Source organism: Eretmochelys imbricata, chromosome 15 (genome assembly GCF_965152235.1).
Source record: "Eretmochelys imbricata isolate rEreImb1 chromosome 15, rEreImb1.hap1, whole genome shotgun sequence".
Classification (NCBI taxonomy): Eukaryota; Metazoa; Chordata; order Testudines; family Cheloniidae; genus Eretmochelys; species Eretmochelys imbricata.
The window spans coordinates 1,924,429-1,944,913 of NC_135586.1; the positions used below are offsets into that span (position 1 = coordinate 1,924,429).

The following is a 20,485-nucleotide window of genomic DNA, read 5'->3' on the forward strand; positions in this document are numbered from 1 at the left end:
CTGGACATCGATTCTGGGGTTCTTTTGGTCAGGAATGCACTGGGCCCTTGTAGGGGTTCTTCATCTACCCCTGAAGGCAGGAGGACAGGGCTTGAAGTGTCTGCCCACTCAGGTCTGCGTCTTCCACCTCCAGGCCCTGCAGAGGCTCCTTTATAGTGCAGGCAGTTCGGCGTGGAGCATACTGGTGCACGCCATCCTGCGCCGCATCCGAGGGCTCCGATATGAACGGCAGCTCTTTTATCTCTATCCGGGAGGTCTTCCGTGAGACCTCTCCGGGCTGCCGGTCTTCTACCAGGACCTCCTCCAGACTTGGAAACAGTTTTTAACGACCAGGTCCGTGGCGGCCACCGAGGGGGCAGATCTCCTCGTGGAGCCCCTGCTACACAACCTCCAGCTCCGTGTGCAAGTGGCGGAGTCCCGCTTGTTGTGCCAGAGCTTGATCCTGGCAGAAGTCACGAGAGTCGGAGACCTCCTGGACTACGACTGGGGAGACTGGCTGGATCCCTGATGCTCGCTCGGCGCATGGGGCTCTCCAGACCTCGTACCCCCCGGTGTGTACTTCAGGAGGTGAAGGCTGCTTTGCCGCCCGCTGCTAGAGCTTACCTTGATCGGATCCTGCTCGAGGGCACGCCCCGCCCACCCTCTACCCCAGGCCCTCCGGACCTTTTAATTGGACCCCTGCCCCGTAGACACAATCAACCCCCTCACCCCTTTATGGCGAGCCGGCTGCATGAACTGCAGCTGGTATGCTTCCAAACCGCGCCAAGGAAACATCTATACACGCTCGTGCTCCACACCTTTCACGCCCTCACCCTAGTGTCCCGCCTCGACACAAAGTGGCGAGACCTTCTGCCCCCTTTGGAGGGTGAGCAGCCCCGGTGGGCCAGCCTATATTCCACCTTGGTTCCAAGGCCCGTCGGGGACATCAGTTGGCGGCTCCTTCACGGAGCTGTGAGCACGGGCACGTACTTGGCACGGTTCAACCCCATCCCAGACACTTGTCCCTTTTGCGGTGTGAGGGAAACCCTGGCGCACGTATATTTGGAGTGCGCCAGGCTGCAGCCCCTGTTCCGGCTCCTCACAAATCTTTTATTACGTTTTTGGTTGCATATTTCCCCTCACCTTTTTATTTATGCACTCCCCATCCCTGGCCTCACAAAGTCGTGGGATTTCCTAGTTAACCTGCTGCTGGCCCTGGCTAAAACGGCCAATCTATAAAACCAGAGAGAGGAGGTTGGCCGACGGAGTTTCCTGTGACTGTGGGGCCATTTTCCGATCCTCGGTCCGTTCACGTATCCGGGCGGAGTTCCTTTGGGCGACATCCACCAACTCCCTTGATGCTTTTGAGGAGCGGTGGGCGCTGTCCGAGGCTCTCTGCTCGGTGTCCCTGTCCGGCTCCCTTTGTTTTGACCCTTTGATTGGAGGAAAGAGTAAGGGACCCCAGCCCCAGCCATTGCTGCTGCAGACACCACCACCTTAGAGGGGTCCTTTCACACGTGGGTGCACGTGCCCCTCCCCCCGGGTTGTCCACCCTACAGCCTGCCCCTTTTGTTGGGTGCTTTCAGAGGAGGGAATTGTTGGTGACACTCGGGCGTGACGCCAAGTATCTCGAGGGGGTGGCAGACCTTGAGAGTCGATGAAGCCCCCTCGCTCTGGACCACCAGGTAACTCGGAAGGGTGGAAGACCACGAGAGTCAAGGAAGATCCCGCTCTGGGCCCAGGCAAGCTCGAACACTTCCCTCCCCTGAAGCTAATGAGAAAACAATTGTGATTGGTTGCTGTGTTACACATTGGATATGCTGTTGTTTTGTTTTGTAAGTGTGTTATGCAAATAAAAAAACCCACCTTTTTTGCTTCAAAAAAAAAAATTACTCTCCTATAGCCATCTGGCCCGACTCTGTCACAGGATACAGACTGTTGCACAGCTGTTAAAGATGGTATAGATTGGAGAGGATTACTGTCCACTTGCTAGAGCAATGCGTTGGAAGTCAGGACTCCTGGCTTCTGTTCTCGGCTCCACCACTGACTTGCCATGTGACCTTGAGCAACTCGCTTCACCTCTCTCTGCTTGGTTTTCCCATCTGCCAATAACAACATTGAGTGCTGGGAAGCACAATTCATTGATGTTTCTAAAGCTCTTTGGGACTCTTGGATGGACGGTACTATAGAAGGCCAAAGTCTTGTTACAACAGTGTATTGGTTCCCTCATACAAACAAACTGATACATTTCACATGGGACTCTACAACTTGAGCTGTCCCTGTTCTCGCTCCAGCTTTAAAGGGGAAAGGATTCCCTCCCCACCAGCATTTTGTTGCTAAACCCTGAACCTGTCTCTTGCAGACTGGGCTGGTGGCATGCTGTGGAGGCATCTGTTGATGCAATGTGTCCCCATATCCTCTAGCTGTTGCCAAAACGGTGCCAAGGAACTGTATTCAGTGCTGTCTGGCAGGAGAGAGGGGTGCCATGCTACAGGAACCCTTTGAGATTTGGAGAAGTAAAGGGGCAGGATCCTCAGGATTCCCCATGCCAAGGATATCCTGGACCAATAAGGTGCAACTTTGAGATGTAGAGGGGGGATGTACTAGCTTTAAATTCTCTAAGTTGCTTATTTGACCCATTATTTCACAGGGACCAAGGGCCTGGCCCTCAACACAGCAAGCCTGCTGTGACTGAGTGTTCCTTTAGGGCTGATTGTGCTGGGGCAGGGAGCATCTGGCCTGTGCGGAGCTGCCTAGGAGTAATGCCCTGGATTTGTGGGCACACAGCTCTGAGCAGCCTCTCTGGGTATCTAGAGGAGGGGACAGGCATTGCAGCACTGCAGTTTCACTCTAACTCTGCCTCATGCCTTCCCTGGAAGATGCTGGCTGAGGGGTTTTTTTTCACTGCAATCCTAGACTCAGGGAAAAACAGATTTGCAGCAAGAGAGTTTTCTGCCAAGGTGTGTGTGTGTGTGTGTGTTGGGGGGGGGGGCGGAAGTTATGAAATGAAACAAAGAGCCTCATGCAGCATTTTCCTCGGCTGCAGTCTCCAATATCTTGCAGTCTAATGATTCTAGGGCCCTCTTCCGTCTCCTGCCTCTCATTAGGGATGCAATACTGTATCTCTTTTAATAGCATTAGTGTCTGGATCGCTCTTGACAGGAGGTGACCTCAAAGATTTATTAACCTCTTAATAAACCATGCCAGGGCTTGGCTTGCCATTTTGGTTTCTGGATTGCTTCTGTTTCAAAGGGGAGGTGCTCTCGCACTGCACTCTACCTCTCCTGCACAAACAGGACTGCTGAACTCATTGCTTCTGTTTAATAGTAGACCTAGGACAAGGCTAGGACTGGTTTAGCTGGGAGCTCCCACAGCACCTCCTGCTGGGTCAAGCTGGAACTGTTCTCCCACATTCAGTGCTCCTACAGCATCCCTTCAGCACCTCCCACTGGCTGAGACTGAGTCTGTGATGGTATGCGTCCTTGTGCTGCCAATGCGCCTATGTGATTCTGCTAGAAGAATCTGGAGCCGTAGTAGTTGTGAAGTCTCTCTCTCCATGCCCCCCAGGATGGTTCTTAATTTCACTCTGCCGGCGCAGTGTTATTGTAATGATGCCATGTCTTCTTGTCTTTCCAGGCTCATCCTTCCGTACGTATCAAAGGAACAGAACACAGCTACAGCCCAGTCCTGTGCCAAGATGACCAGTGCACTGCCAATGTCAAAGGGAGGCACACCCACTGTCCATTCTGCAGCATTTCGGAGGCTTATCAGGACCCGTTCATTCTCCAGGCTCACTACCGGGTCAAACACGTGGACAAGGGCCTTGACTTTGCAGGTAAGATGCCACTTTGAAATGGTTGGACAGCTGGCCTGGTTGGATTGGAACTTCTCCAGATGCTCCTGTACTCTCTGCAGAAATTGCCCACAGAATTGCCCACAGTGATCCTTAACTCACAACAGATATTCCTAGACTTCCCCTAGCTCTGTGTATGGTGGGGAACAGGCTGATTCCCCAGCAGCGGATGCATACACTCAGGTAGTGGCTAATGATGATGAGATATAAAACTTAGGTTGCCAGTTTGGATGCAGCCCGCGTTCGGGGCAGGCCGGGGTGAAAGTGGGCCGGTACGGGCCAGGACCGTGTACTGGTAAGAACCCGCACCGGCCCGTGCGCAGCCCACGTTAAAGCGCTGCAGGGTCCTTTGCGCCGCAGTACTGTAACGTTGCTGTGCCCCAATCCCCGTCAGTGGCCCTGCTGGGAGGGCCTCTGATGGGGGGGGCGCAGCAACGTTACAGCTGCTGCAGCAAAGGGCCCTGCAGCGCTTTAACTTCCCTGCCCCTTTTGCCCCCCCCTCGGCCGCCAACGGGTCGGGGGGTGCGAAGGGAGCCGCTGCCCTGGGCCCTTTAAATCGCCACTGGAGCCCCGGGTGGTGCGGGCCAGATGGCCTGGAAGGGCTGGCTGGGGGATGCTGACACCCCGCCCCATCCCTTCCGCCCAAGCCCCCACCTCTTCCGGGGGCTGGAGCCGGCCCCAGCCCCTTACCCGTAAGTATCCAGAGTTACTTTCACCCTTGGGGGCAGCAGAGACTGAAAGGTTGGTGCTATCTGGTGCCTGTTCAGTGGCCCATGAGAAATTAGCTAGTAGGTCAGTGGACAGGTGCCTGTGTCATAGAAACCACTGCCACGGCTGGCACTCATTTGTCAAAGTGCACAGTATGCAACAGCTTGGGACTGGGAGTGAAGGAGAGCCCCGGATTCATTTGAAACTGCAGGGTGAATTTTAGAGAGGCAGAATATAATTATCTAGGTTAGAATCTGGTCAGGACACCTGGGCTCACGCCCTGGACCTTGCAAAAGGTGCCTGGGGATTTTTACTGACCACTAACGGGGACGGCGTGTGGCTGTACCTCTCACCTGCACTGTCAGGGAGATGGACTGGGGGAGTCAGTAAATAGCTCTGTTGCCTTCCAGCAGCCTTGCTCTTCCAAATACCAAGGTGGGACAGTGTTCCTGCAGGGGGAAGAGCGCCACCTACTGACTCAGCAACAGCATTACCTGCACCACCTAGTTTTCCCCTAAGAGTAGCCATGCATCAATGGCCTGAGCGGAACCTGCTTAGAGCTGGAGGTAGAATTACTGCAGACTCCCTTAAAAATGCTCCAACCTGAAGGGAAATATGCTCCAGATTCAGGTCTCAGCTTTGGAACTAAAATGAGAGGATGATGTTTGCTAAATGGAAAAAGGACGGAGGAAAACCTTTGATTTTACAAAAAGAAAAGGAGTCCTTGTGGCACCTTAGAGACTAACCAATTTATTTGAGCATGAGCTTTCGTGAGCTCACGAAAGCTCATGCTCAAATAAATTGGTTAGTCTCTAAGGTGCCACAAGGACTCCTTTTCTTTTTGCGAATACAGACTAACACGGCTGTTACTCTGAAACCTTTGATTTTACAGTTTCTCAGGAGGTTTTACAAACAATGGAAAGTGTGTGCGCACGTGTGTGTATTAAAAACTACGGAGACAGATTTGACAGAGTCCCTTTAAGCAAGCTGCCCATAGTGAAAGTCGCATGCAAGTGAAAGGTGTGTAAAAGTTGGGTTCAAATATTGAATGCACTTACGTGCATAGATGTGTGGTCGGGTCTGTGAAAGGCTGCATATCTTCCATCTCCAAGGAATGGGCTCAAGCAGAAAAGAGCAGCATCTTATAGGCCTGGTCTGCACTACAAACTTAGCGTGTTAAGTTGCTTTAAGTAGCGACATAAGCGCGTTAAGTTGATCTAAGAATGTCTGTATCTACACTACCGAGTCCCTTCCGCCAACCTAAGTGGTCTGTAATGTCGACTTCTGTACTCCACCTCCGCGAGAGGCGTAGCGCTTGATTTGACATCCACGGGTGAACATGGGGATAGTGTAGACACTGTGCTGTGCAATTCGAATGAATTGGCCTTCAGGAGGTGTCCCACAGTACTCTGTTGTGACCGCTCTGGAGAGCACGTTCAACGCCACTGCATGTCAGCCAGGTACACAGGAAACAGCCGCTCCTCTGTTAAAGCCTGGGGAACTTTTGCATTTTCATTTTCTGTTTGATCAACATGGAGAGTTTGCCAGCACAGCTGATCATGGAGACTCAAGGCCACAAACCTGGTCCAGCGTGGAGTACACTGGAGGTGATGGATCTTATCGCTATGTGGGGAGAAGAGTCTGTGCAGGCGGAGCTCTGATCCAGCAGAAGAAATGCTGACTTCTAGGCCAAGATTGCGCGGGGCATGGGGGAGAAAGGCGACAGCAGGGACATGCAGCAGCGCCGCGTGAAAATAAAGGCGCTTTGGCAAGCATACGAGAAGACAAGGGAGGTGAACAGTCGTTCTGGTTCTGCCCCACAGACATGCCACTTCTATGAGGGCCGCATGTGATTCTCGGCGGCGACCCCACCACTGCCCCAAAACACTCCGTGGGTAGCTCCCAGGAGCCCCGGGCGACCTCCAGCAACAACAAGGAGGACATTGTTGACGAGGAAGAGGAGGAAGAGGAGAATGTGAGATTGGCAAGCGGAAGATCAATTCTCCCCAACAGTCAAGAACTTTTCTGAACCCTGGAGCCCATCCCTTCACAGAACCAGTTGGTAGCAGAGCGTGATGCCGGGGAAGGCACCTCTCGTGAGTCCACATTTCCAATCAAACTGTCTGGGTTACATGCTATCATTTTTAATGTTGAATCTGAACAAACAAGTAGGTGTAGTGGGTATTGGTGGCCACTCCAGCTATGCAGAGGGTGCTCTCCGAAAAAGACTGTTTATATGCACAGGGCTGGCCCGTGAATCCTCCAGGGAGATCTTTAGGAAGCTTTAATGGAGGTTCTCTGCAATCCATGGTAGGACACTTTCCTGTGCCACTCCAGTATTAACTCTGCTGGCATCATTGTGAGCACACAGCATTGCAGCATAAGGACCAGGTCTGTACCCAGACACCTGCAGCATCTGCTCCCTTGCCACCTCTGTTACCCTCAGGAGAGTGATATCGCATAAGGTCACCTTGGGGAAATGGAAGTTTTCAATGCTAGCCCTTAAACTGCAAACAATGCAACAAGTTATCTGCCCCCTGTTTGGAGAAATCTTGGTCACACAACCACACTTTCCAAAACGTGCCATGATTGTGATTGGAAGGGATCACCATGTATTGCAAGCAGCATTGAAAAAAGAGGGGGATGACGGCTTCCTGTTTGTCTCCCTTCCCGCCTACCCAGTGCTGCTTTTGCAAAAAACAAACTATTTGGGAGCTTTACACTGGTGATTGTCCTCAAGCACCATCCAAGTTGCTGCGGCAAAGGGGGCTTTTCTCAAGTTCCAACCTGGGATCCCAAGGATGTCTTCCCAAAAGCAGCAGTACAAGACCTCTTGCCCACGCCTTGTGGCCTTACTCACCATGGCTGGAGCAGCAAACCAACTCTTGCAATAGCCAGCAGTTGTGATTACATTGTGGCTTGCAGTGAAATGCATTGAGGGCTAGTTTTTTTAATTAAAAAAATTAACCTTGCACCAGAAACAATGTATGCACTGTCAATGCTCCCCTTGTGCTTTGCATTCCTTGCAGCTGAAAACTTGTCCGTCAGTGCATCCTCCACACCAGGACAGACTTTCGCAGATTAGAAGGTAGAAAAAGAAGGGTCAGGAGGACATGCTCAATGAGTTAATGCGTGCCTCCGAGAGTGACAAGACAGAGCTCAGAGCATGGAGGATTGCAGTGTCTGAGAACCTGGACATGGACAGGGAGGACAGGAGAGCATGCAGGGAACAAGAGGGGGTCACACAGGGAGAGATGCTGCAGATTATGAAGGAGCAGTCAGACATGTTGAGGCGTCTGGTTGAGGTTCAAGAATGGCAGCTGGATGCTAGAGTCCCTCTGCAGCCTCTGCTGAGCCTGCTGCCATCCTTGCCCAGTTCCCCATCCTCCTCCCCAAACGTCCTATGAGGCGGCGGGGGGAAGTTCGGTATCCCTGCACTCAACACCAGGAGAGGGTACAAGGACCAGAAGGTGCCCATTCCCCCACCTTTGACTGATTGTAAACAAGCTTTCCTTGTTTGTCCCCCCACAGCATTATCAGCCCTTTTGCCCCAGGTTATCTTACTTTTCTTTGCTGTGTCTGTGTGTTTATCAGCATAATAAAACTTAATGGGTTGAGGAGAAAAGACTCTTTATTCATTCAACACATGGTGGTTGGTGGAGGTGGAGTTTACGGGGGAGAAAATGCAATGGAGGGGAGAGTTTGATAAGGAACAACACAGGTAAGTGTTGAAACTGGTTTTCAAAGCCTCACAGAAATGCAGAGCCCCTCAATGTGCTCTTCTTATTGCGCTGGTGTCTGGTTGCTCAAAATTGGCTGCCAGGCGATCTGCCTCAACCCCCCACCGTGGCGAAAACTTTTCTCCCTTTGTTTCACAGATATTATGGAGCACACAGCAGGCAGCAATAACAAAGGGGATATTGCTTTCACTGAGGTCTAACCTAGTAAGCAAACAATGCCAGCGACCTTTTAAACGTCCAAAGACACATTCCACCATCATTCTGCACTTGCTCAGCCTATGGGGGAAACCAGTCCATACTGCTGTCCAGTCTGCCTGTATATGGTTTCATGAGCCATAGGAGCAAGGGGTAGGCTGGATCACTATTGGCATTTCAACATCATCAACGGTTATTTTGCAGTCTGGAAAGAAAGTCCCTGCTTGCAGCTTTCTGAACAGATCGGTGTTTCTGAAGATACATATGTCATGCATCTTTCCCGACCATCCCAAGTTGATGTCGGTGAAACGGACCCTGTGATCCACCAGTGCTTGCAATGCTATTGAGAAGTACCCCTTTCGGTTTATGTACTCTTTGGCAAGGTGGTCTGGTTCCAAGATAGGGATATGCGTTCTGTCGTCCATTACAGAAAAACCATCCACTATGTCCTGCATGTTGCTCAGTGTCAATACCCTTCTTAGCAAAAGTCTGTTGATGGCCCTGCAAACTTGGATCACAACAGATCCTACGGTAGATTTACCCACTCCAAATTTCAGAGTAGCAACCGTGTTAGTCTGTATTCGCAAAAAGAAAAGGAGGACTTGTGGCACCTTAGAGACTAACCAATTTATTTGAGCATAAGCTTTCGTGAGCTTATGCTCAAATAAATTGGTTAGTCTCTAAGGTGCCACTAGTACTCCTTTTCTCTTTCCTCTCCAAATTGATGCCCCACTGACTGGTAGCAGTCTGGCATTGCAAGCTTCCACAGAGCTATCGCCACTAGCTTCTCCACTGTCAGAGCAGCTCTCATTTTAGTATTTCTGCGCTTCAGGGCTGGGGAAAGCTCTTTGCACAGTTCCTGGAAAGTGGCCTTGCACATTCGAAAGTTCTGCAGTCACCGCTCATCATCCCATAGCTGCATAATTATGCTGTCCTATCAGTCAGTGCTGGTTTTCCAGGCCCAGAAGCAGTGCTCCACCGTGTCAAGGTGATGCGTGACTGTTGCCAGCAACTGCGAATTGCTCAGCTCTATGTCTTCCAGCATAGCTGTTTGCATGGCATTACATTGTTCTGTGCGGCGGCTCCTGTATTGGCTGTTTAAATACCCGCAGGATAAGGCGCAAGGTGTTTGTAATGCTCACAACAACAGTGTACAGCTGAGTGGGGTCCATGCTGATTGTGCTATAGCAGGGGTGGGCAAACATCAGCCCACAGGCTGGATCCAGCCCGCCAGCCATTTTAATCGTAGGATCTGTTGTGATTGGGGCTTGCCCTGCTCCAGCTGGGGAGCAGGATCAGGAGCCGTGCCACGCGTCTCCTGGAAGCAGCTGCATGCCCCCCCGCCCCATCTGGTTCCTACGCGTTGAGGCAGCCAGGACCCACTGCTCTGCACGCTGCCCCTGCAGCTCCCATTGGCCAGGAACCACAGCCAATGGGAGCTGCAGGGGTGGTGTCTGCAGACGGGGCAGCATAGAATCATAGAATCATAGAATCATAGAATATCAGGGTTGGAAGGGACCCCTGAAGGTCATCTAGTCCAACCCCCTGCTCGAAGCAGGACCAATTCCCAGTTAAATCATCCCAGCCAGGGCTTTGTCAAGCCTGACCTTAAAAACTTCCAAGGAAGGAGATTCCACCACCTCCCTAGGCAACGCATTCCAGTGTTTCACCACCCTCTTAGTGAAAAAGTTTTTCCTAATATCCAATCTAAACCTCCCCCACTGCAACTTGAGGCCATTACTCCTCGTTCTGTCATCTGCTACCATTGAGAACAGTCTAGAGCCATCCTCTTTGGAACCCCCTTTCAGGTAGTTGAAAGCAGCTATCAAATCCCCCCTCATTCTTCTCTTCTGCAGGCTAAACAATCCCAGCTCCCTCAGCCTCTCCTCATAAGTCATGTGTTCTAGACCCCTAATCATTTTTGTTGCCCTTCGCTGGACTCTCTCCAATTTATCCACATCCTTCTTGTAGTGTGGGGCCCAAAACTGGACACAGTACTCCAGATGAGGCCTCACCAATGTCGAATAGAGGGGGACGATCACGTCCCTCGATCTGCTCGCTATGCCCCTACGTATACATCCCAAAATGCCATTGGCCTTCTTGGCAACAAGGGCACACTGCTGACTCATATCCAGCTTCTCGTCCACTGTCACCCCTAGGTCCTTTTCCGCAGAACTGCTGCCTAGCCATTCGGTCCCTAGTCTGTAGCGGTGCATTGGATTCTTCCGTCCTAAGTGCAGGACCCTGCACTTATCCTTATTGAACCTCATCAGATTTCTTTTGGCCCAATCCTCCAATTTGTCTAGGTCCTTCTGTATCCTATCCCTCCCCTCCAGCGTATCTACCACTCCTCCCAGTTTAGTATCGTCCGCAAATTTGCTGAGAGTGCAATCCACACCATCCTCCAGATCATTTATGAAGATATTGAACAAAACCGGCCCCAGGACCGACCCCTGGGGCACTCCACTTGACACCGGCTGCCAACTAGACATGGAGCCATTGATCACTACCCGTTGAGCCCGACAATCTAGCCAGCTTTCTACCCACCCTATAGTGCATTCATCCAGCCCATACTTCCTTAACTTGCTGACAAGAATACTGTGGGAGACCGTGTCAAAAGCTTTGCTAAAGTCAAGAAACAATACATCCACTGCTTTCCCTTCATCCACAGAACCAGTAATCTCATGATAAAAGGCGATTAGATTAGTCAGGCATGACCTTCCCTTGGTGAATCCATGCTGGCTGTTCCTGATCACTTTCCTTTCATGCAAGTACTTCAAGATTGATTCTTTGAGGACCTGCTCCATGATTTTTCCAGGGACTGAGGTGAGGCTGACTGGCCTGTAGTTCCCAGGATCCTCCTTCTTCCCTTTTTTAAAGATTGGCACTACATTAGCCTTTTTCCAGTCATCCGGGACTTCCCCGGTTCGCCACGAGTTTTCAAAGATAATGGCCAATGGCTCTGCAATCACAGCCGCCAATTCCTTCAGCACTCTCGGATGCAACTCGTCCGGCCCCATGGACTTGTGCACGTCCAGCTTTTCTAAATAGTCCCTAACCACCTCTATCTCCACAGAGGGCTGGCCATCTCTTCCCCATTTTGTGATGCCCAGCGTAGCAGTCTGGGAGCTGACCTTGTTAGTGAAAACAGAGGCAAAAAAAGCATTGAGTACATTAGCTTTTTCCACATCCTCTGTCACTAGGTTGCCTCCCTCATTCAGTAAGGGGCCCACACTTTCCTTGGCTTTCTTCTTGTTGCCAACATACCTGAAGAAACCCTTCTTGTTATTCTTGACATCTCTCGCTAGCTGCAGCTCCAGGTGCGATTTGGCCCTCCTGATTTCATTCCTACATGCCCGAGCAATATTTTTATACTCTTCCCTGGTCATATGTCCAACCTTCCACTTCTTGTAAGCTTCTTTTTTATGTTTAAGATCCGCTAGGATTTCACCGTTAAGCCAAGCCGGTCGCCTGCCATATTTACTATTCTTTCGACTCATCGGGATGGTTTGTCCCTGTAACCTCAACAGCATGCAGAGCCGCCTGGGTGTACCTCAGCGTAGGTGCTGGAGAAGGGGCATGTTGCTGCTTCTGGGAGCTGCTTGAGGTAAGCGCCGCCCTGAGCCAATGAACATAGTGTGGACATGCAAGATCGACTTGCTTAAATCGGAGGTTCAATGTCAACTTACATGAAGTTGATTTAACTTTGTAGTGTAGACATGGCCATAGTCTTGGCTGGGGACAGAGGTGGTGCTTCATGTGAGGTCTGCTGGCCGTTAACACTGATCAGCCAGGATGTTGTTTTTGTTCCTGCTCTTCTGCTGTAAATGTGAAGGAAGCTGCCTTTTTTCAGCAAAAAAGGACAATGCTTTAGACTGGTTTGACTCCATTGGATCCGCATTCTGAGCACACAGAGGGGAGGGACAAATGTTTGCCACCTGTGGGCCCCTAGGTTCTGCAGCTGGCTGGAGACTGCTTCAGTCCCCAGCATAATTTAGAGCCGTTTGATGACTGCTTGATTTTACACCTGGCTACATATGGCCCCAAGGCAGTTGAAAATAGCTTGAAACACAGAGGCGCTGCAATCATGCCCCATTTCATTTGGCTACAGCCCTGCACTCTGGGGATGGGTGTAGTGTCGCTGCACTGGCCTCCCAGAGAGTCACCTCACTAAAGGGGAGTTCCCAGGTAGCCGATAATGCCAGTTTTCTAGTGGCTTGGTGCCAGCAGTGCTGGAGACCAGAATCTGCCCCACCATCTTTGACTGAGGGACTCCTAACGTAAACCTGCATGCATGAGATCAGGTGCAGATTCTTTTTTGCTTCCACTGGATCGAATTATTGTATTGTACTGTACGGGGCCCACTATTTTGTAAGGAAAGATTTTGTCAACATGGCTCTGTGGCCACTCCCTAATCCCATTACAAAGCAGTTGCTAGCCAGTCACATGACCCTTTGATTAGCTTTTATAAATAGATTTGCTGTTTAAAGAGCAGCAGGTTTAAGCAAGCAAGGCAACCCCCACCCTACCCGCCCCCACTCACACAGGCACACCGCTCACATCAGGAAGGACACAGCAGAGAAGAAATCTGTGGGGTCATGCCACCTAATATAGGTTAACCTGGCCAACTTCCTGTGTGCATCATTACATTCTGCTCACCCAGACTCCACACTGCAGTTTCAGCTGGATATACCGGCAGAACATTTCTTTACCAAAGATGATTTGAAGCATCTGGTGCTGCCCATAGTTGGAGGTTGGATATGAGACTAAATGGACCTTGGGTCTGATCCAATCTGGCAGTTCTTGTGGTTTTTATTATTCCTACTGTTGGCACTCATGTAGAGCCTTTCCTTTCTCTAGTACCTTCTTCAATTGCTTATAGATCACAAGGTGATACTATTGGGGTTTTTATTGCATGTGTCCATTTGGCTGTACAGCACCCTGAAAGCTTCTTTAGAAACATCGTCATTGTTTCACCTCAGGTGAAATTCACCTCTGTGCAGAGGGGCCACACAGCCTCCATGCACCACAGAAGTCCTACATAAGCCCACAGACGTGAGTCCTAAGTGGCTCATAGTGGTTGTGCGAAGCATTGGAACAGAGGTGAATTTCACTCTTCTAGACCAGTGGTTCTCAAACTGTGGGTCGGGACCCCCTTTGAATTGGGTCACCAGGGCTGGCTTAGACTTGCTGGGGCCCAGGGATGAAGCCCAAGCCCCACTACTCAGGGCCAAAGCCAAAGCCCGAGGGCTTCAGCCCTGGGTGGCAGGACTCAAGTTGCAGGCCCCCGGCCTGGGGCTCAAGCCCTTGAGCTTCAGCTTTGGCCCCCCTGCTCGGAGTGGTGGGGCTCGGGCTTTGACTGCCCCACCCAGGGTAGTGGAGCTTGGGTGGGCTCAGGCTTCAGACCCCCTCCTGGAGTCGTGAAGTATTTTTTGTTGTCAGAAGGGGGTGAGAACCCTTGATCTAGAGCATCATCTACTTAAACAGCTGCTACATTTCAATGCTGGGATGCTAAGTATATATTTTTTAACACACGAGTACCAGCACATAGGGAATACATGATGGTGAAGTGGAGTAGGAAGGTATCATCAGCATGAATTTGAGATGGCTGATCCGCTCCTGGGGAGTGAATCCAAGAGTAAGTAACCAAGGCCATCCCGAGTGAGTACCAATACCACCTTTGTACCACCCTCATCTCTGTACCAATCCTCCACTGCCCTGTATACAGTACTTGCTAATTGCTCATGCTACAGAACAGCCAGCTGAGGATGGTTTAGAGAGTATATATTTTGCTATTTAACTGGGACTTTTTTGTGCCATTCTCCCTGGAAAGCCAAGAGCTTAGGTCACCAGAAGCCCAATTCATTCCTGCTATAGAGCTGAGGGCTTCCTGCTATCTTTGCCTCTTCCCTGTCCTTCGCTGGCCCCCAGCACAGACTAGAGCAGCCTGAAGGCTGTCCTAGCTTGTGACCAAGAGCAGTGACTCAGAGGGGCTCCTGCAGCAGAGGGAATAACTGGAGTGCAGTGTTGGAGTCCTTTGAAAGGTCTATGTCACAGTCCTGTGGCCCTAGGAATGCAGTGATTTCCCTCAAAGGGTAGCATGCTGGCCATTGTAGGCTGTGTTTAGCTGTGTAACTAGGGTGGAGAGCTTGGGCTGTTAATCAGATACATATTGGGCCTGACATGACTTTGCATGCATCCATTACAGAGAAACCAACCCCTTGGAAAGTGTCCTTCGTAGGTGATGCTCTTGTGATTGATCAGCTGCTGATTCGGGAGCTTTGGGAAAGCGGATCACTGTTTATTTTTAGCATATTTGTCCTTCTCTCTTGACACACACACAAAAAGAGAGAGAGGGAGATGATTTAATTCATCTTTACTGGAGTGAGTGTGACATCAGGAGTCCTGGATAAACAGCTCCTTTGGTCAAGGTCCTCTGCAACCGCTTCATTGCCATAAAGCATCAATGTACAGAACACGTGGTCCAGAGTAACTGCTGACCGAGGACATGTGGAGGAGGACAGTACTGTGAAGCATCTCCGTCTGCTCTGCCAACACAGCCCACACTCTCTGCAGAGTCCAAATTCGCCCCTTCCTGGAGCTTGGCTTTATGAACAAAGAAATCACCAAACTATTATCATAGCGAGAATCTCAAACCTTCCTTGCAGGATTGGCTGCTCCTGGGGTTCCTCCCTCAGGGATGCTCAGCTCACACCAACTCTTCCCTCCTCCAAGATCCACTCCCACCTCTCTTCTGTCCGGGTAAGATGAGGAGAGCAGGAGAACGGTATAAGGGACAGGTTGAGAGGGAGGCTTGTGCGGAAGGAAGTGGGGTGCAAGAGGAGTGGAGCAGAGGTGCAGGCAGGAGTGAGCTGTATATACCACGGCCACCTGTTCACTGACAGAGAAAGAGGTAGAGGGAGCTGAGTTGCTCTGGCCGAGGTAATGCTGCCCACCAGTGGCAGAGCTAGGAATACAAACCAGGAGTCCTGGCTCCCAGTCCTGTGCTCTAGCCACTAGATCACACTCATCAGTTTCTATCTGTTCAGATCACTGTGGTGATCTCTGAGTAGAAGCTGGAGGATGATGGGAACTGTGGAAAGGGCTTTGTCCCCATCTGTTGTCAAGCTGCCTATAAATGGCATGATTCCCATTAGCTGCTCAGGAACTGCCACAGCAGATAATTGCTTCGGCTGCTGTTGGACATTGTGCTGCTGGGCAGGTCTGTTCTCTACGGCTGAGGGAGGGTCCCTCATTACACCCTCATCAGATGGTGCTGAGGATCCTACTGCTTCTCTCTGGGGTCTGTTGTTTTTCCCTCCCAAAGGGGTCTCCCATTTCTGGCCCAGCCTATGTTCTAAGTTTACTTTTGCTTCAGGGCACAAGCTGACTCCTGCAAGTTGACTCCTACCTCCCTGCGAGCAGCAGTCCAGGCAGGGCTCTGATCCGCCGAAGCAGCAGCTGTGTTCCTGGTCCAGTGCATCTTGCTTAGAATTCCGGGCGCTGATGCACTGTTAAGGGCATGTGTGAATCAGAAATTGCTCCATAAAAGTCAAGGGAGTGACACGATTCTAAAATCAGTGAGAGAGTGGAGATCCCAGCCCCAGGCTGGCAGGGACTAGGAACCCTGCGGAGACCACAGCCAATGGCCAGATTACCCAGAGAACTCTGTTCCCATTTTAGCACCTAAAGGAAGGGTCAGATTTTCAGCTCAGCCCCCTGGAGCCCCTTCCCCCCAGCCCATGATGAACAGCGGCAAAATCTTGCCCTATTCCCATAGAACAATGGAGAATTACCTTCCGCATGTTCAATAGTGGCAAATTCACTCCCCCCTCCCACTGAGAGCAAATGGGAGCTGAGGCCTTCTGAAAATCTGGCTCTAATATCCTGGATGGCATGGTTGCTTCTCATCCCAGTGACTCCCACTCTGCCCCAGCTGGCTCTTGGAGTGACCGCGATGGGATCCAGAGAGAGGGTTGCTGCTTCTCAGATCAAATGGCAGGAGATCTTCCTGCTGACACCACCCTGGACCCTGTGCCCATCGCCTGGTGCAAAGAGACTCTGACTGTAGAGATGCCCCAGCTGGCTCCCCAGACGGTGATTACCTTGATATAAAAACTGAACTCCTAGCTGGGAGCTGAAGAGGAAAGGCCACAGAAATGGGCTGGGGGTGAAAGAGCCTGTGAAACATTGAGCTGGCTCCTTGTCAAAGCCCTCACAGCTGGGAGCCAGCTCCGTTCTTTCTGTGGAGGCAGCCTGGACTTGGCATGGGGCTGGTGTTGCATTGGGAGTGCACTTTCTCTTCCACAGCGAAATTGAGGCCATAAATCTGGCAGCTTGGCTGGCTTTGATGGCTCTGAAAAAGAGCCCTCGTAGGAGGGGGTGGTGCTCCGGGTTTCCAGGAATTCTATTGGCTGCTGGTTTGGTTTAAAGCCACCTCAGGCATCCTTACCTTATGGGGTCTGGTCCCACTTGGGCATCTGCTCCAAAGGCCCGAGGAGTTTGCTGCTTCTCCATCCCACCCCCAAAGAAACTCATGCCTGGTTTGAGGCAGCTAGTGCCCTGCTGCAGTCCCAGAACCACTGCAGCACTGGTGGCTCTGCCAGAAGCCGTCAGCAGCTTTCCATCACCTGCTGTCAGCCAGTGAGCTCATTCCAATCAATGCAGCAATTACGTAGCACATCTTGCATGTGAGCAAGCTGGTGGCTGGTAGCTCACAGCTGCATTGGGGCAAAGGGGGGCCAAGGGCAGGGGTAGGGAGAGCTTTTAATAGAAAATACTGGTGTTATTTTTAATGTTGCTGGAATGTCTGTGATGTTTGGAGTCCCTTCCTGGAGTGCCCCTGGTCTCCCTACCCTGGGGGTTCACATGCGCAGCTTCCTTTCCCAGGGTTTGGGGTAACGGGCTGCTCACCCAGAAGTCTCCCTCACCTCCCCAGGGCCCCTGCGATGTCTCATGCTGCTCTGTCTCACCCCAACCACCAACAGGGATTGAGGGTGCCAGGTTTAGCATCTTTCCCGCCTTCAGCAGTCTCCCGCTATCCAGAGCACTTGCTCCATGTTGGGGTTCAGGCTCTCAGAGCTCCTTATTAGCACTATTGCAGTAGTGCCCAGAGGGATGGGGGGTTGGGAATTCAGGAGCACTCTTTCCCCTGGAGCACAGGGGCCTCAGGTCTTCTTACATGGCTCTCTATGAGTTACAAATTCCCAGGATTCCTGGCTTATATTTTGCATACTGATCTTCTTCTGAGCTTCTTTTCATACTCACCAAATGTTTTTTTCTCTCTGCTCTCTTGGATTGCAGAATCCCAGGATTCCAGGTTTGGATGTCGCACATCAAACTTTCTCACTTGCTCTCTTGTGTTTCATAACTTTTCTTGTTCTTTATATTGTAATTCTGGATTTCAGGGGTTTTGCTTGCTTGTTTGTTTTTGCAACCCTGGAGGATGCCCAGTCACAGATCTGTGCTTCAGGACTCCTGGTGTGATACAGTCAGTCCTCCTCTCAGTTCCCCACACTGCTACACTACTGCTTCACACAAAAACATCTGGATTTCGGGCTCCAGCAGACAGAACAAGGCCCAGCCCACACCGTGTGTTAAAGTGACTAGTGCTGAAATACAAATGGAGTCTATATCATGGCATGTTAAAGAGAGGTTCCACACAGACTAAAGTGCTGTGTAGGCAGGGCACAGAGTAATTATAAACAATAGCAGATAGAAGGCTATATTCTACGCAGAGCAGAAACTAAACATAATCAAATACAAACATCTGCAAGAGTGATATTACTGGTCAGGCTTAGCCCTGCAGTTGCCAAGCATGTCAGAGTTTAGCTTCAGAGCCTGAAAATTGGCTCATTGTGTAGCTTCTCAGGCGTGAGCATTCTTATGACTAATAGATCTGAGGAAGTGTGGGGGGTGGTTTTGCTATAAAGAGGGGCCCACCTGGCAAGTGATAAAGACAGAGCCTTCTTTCTGTGTTGCAGAGGCCGGGGATCTCTTGGAGCCCTACATTCACTGCCTGGCCCTGTCTATGCTAAGCACATGGTCTCAGCATTTCCCACCATTGCTCATGCCGGTTGAGCAGCACCGATAGTGTGACCACAATTAGGAGCCCAAGTGTAGAGTAGGTGACCAGACAGCAAGTATGAAAAATCAGAATAGTTTTGTTTCGGGGTGTGGGGGGAGAGGTTATAGTTGTCTATATAAGACAAAGCACCTAATATCGGGACGTCTGGTCACCCCAGTGTAGACAGGCCTCCAAAACACCACATTGATTAGACCTGCTGCAAGCAGGATTATGTGACAGTGTTAAAATACATGGGTGGCTACCACCAACCCGTGCTGCTGCCAGCCCATTGACAGCTGGGCTCCCCGTGCTGCCACCAGCCCATTGATAGCAGGGCTCCTGGTGCTGCCACCAGCCCATTGATAGCTGGGCTCCCCATGCTTCCACCAGCCCATTGATAGCAGGGCTCCCCGTGCTTCCACCAGCCAATGGATAGCAGGGCTCCCCATGCTGCCACCAGCCCACTGATAGCTGGGCTCCCCGTGCTGCCGCCAGCCCATTGATAGCTGGGCTCCCCGTGCTGCCACCAGCCCATTGATAGCTGGGCTCCCCATGCTTCCACCAGCCCATTGATAGCAGGGCTCCCCATGCTGCCACCAGCCCATTGATAGCTGGGCTCCCCATGCTGCCACCAGCCCATTGATAGCTGGGCTCCCCGTGCTGCCACCAGCCCATTGATAGCTGGGCTCCCTGTGCTGCCACCAGCCCATTGATAGCTGGGCTCCCCGTGCTGCCGCCAGCCCATTGATAGCAGGGCTTCCCATGCTGCCACCAGCCCATTGATAGCAGGGCTCCCCGTGCTGCCACCAGCCCATGGATAGCTGGGCTCCCCGTGCTTCCACCAGCCCATTGATAGCTGGGCTCCCTGTGCTGCCACCAGCCCATTGATAGCTGGGCTCCCCGTGCTGCCGCCAGCCCATTGATAGCAGGGCTCCCGGTGCTGCCACCAGCCCATTGATAGCAGGGCTCCTGGTGCTGCCACCAGCCCATTGATAGCTGGGCTCCCCATGCTTCCACCAGCCCATTGATAGCAGGGCTCCCCGTGCTTCCACCAGCCAATGGATAGCAGGGCTCCCCATGCTGCCACCAGCCCACTGATAGCTGGGCTCCCCGTGCTGCCGCCAGCCCATTGATAGCTGGGCTCCCCGTGCTGCCACCAGCCCATTGATAGCTGGGCTCCCCATGCTTCCACCAGCCCATTGATAGCAGGGCTCCCCATGCTGCCACCAGCCCATTGATAGCTGGGCTCCCCGTGCTGCCACCAGCCCATTGATAGCTGGGCTCCCTGTGCTGCCACCAGCCCATTGATAGCTGGGCTCCCCGTGCTGCCACCAGCCCATTGATAGCTGGGCTCCCTGTGCTGCCACCAGCCCATTTATAGCTGGGCTCCCCGTGCTGCCGCCAGCCCATTGATAGCAGGGCTTCCCGTGCTGCCGCCAGCCCATTGATAGCAGGGCTCCCCGTGCTGCCACCAGCCCATGGATAGCTGGGCTCCCCGTGCTTCCACCAGCCCATTGATAGCTGGGCTCCCCGTGCTGCCACCAGCCCATTGATAGCTGGGCTCCCCGTGCTGCCGCCAGCCCATTGATAGCAGGGCTCCCGGTGCTGCCGCCAGCCCATTGATAGCAGGGCTCCCGGTGCTGCCACCAGCCCATTGATAGCAGGGCTCCCCGTGCTGCCACCAGCCCATTGATAGCAGGGCTCCCCGTGCTTCCACCAGCCCATGGATAGCAGGGCTCCCCGTGCTGCCACCAGCCCATTGATAGCAGGGCTCCCCGTGCTTCCACCAGCCCATTGATAGCAGGGCTCCCCGTGCTGCCGCCCGCCCATTGATAGCTGGGCTCCCCGTGCTGCCACCAGCCCATTGATAGCTGGGCTCCCCGTGCTGCCGCCAGCCCATTGATAGCTGGGCTCCCCGTGCTGCCGCCAGCCCATTGATAGCAG

The 20,485-nt window shown here is 52.1% G+C and overlaps 1 protein-coding gene across 1 annotated transcript in view; it reads left to right on the forward strand.

Moving 5' to 3' along the window:
• Nucleotides 1-20,485, forward strand: part of LOC144275602 (uncharacterized) — an 88,693-nt gene that overhangs the window by 41,575 nt on the left and 26,633 nt on the right. Inside the window, exon 2 of the mRNA XM_077834986.1 lies at nucleotides 3,616-3,814. Coding sequence (XP_077691112.1) covers nucleotides 3,616-3,814 — 199 coding nt within the window. The remainder of the gene's footprint in view (nucleotides 1-3,615; nucleotides 3,815-20,485) is intronic.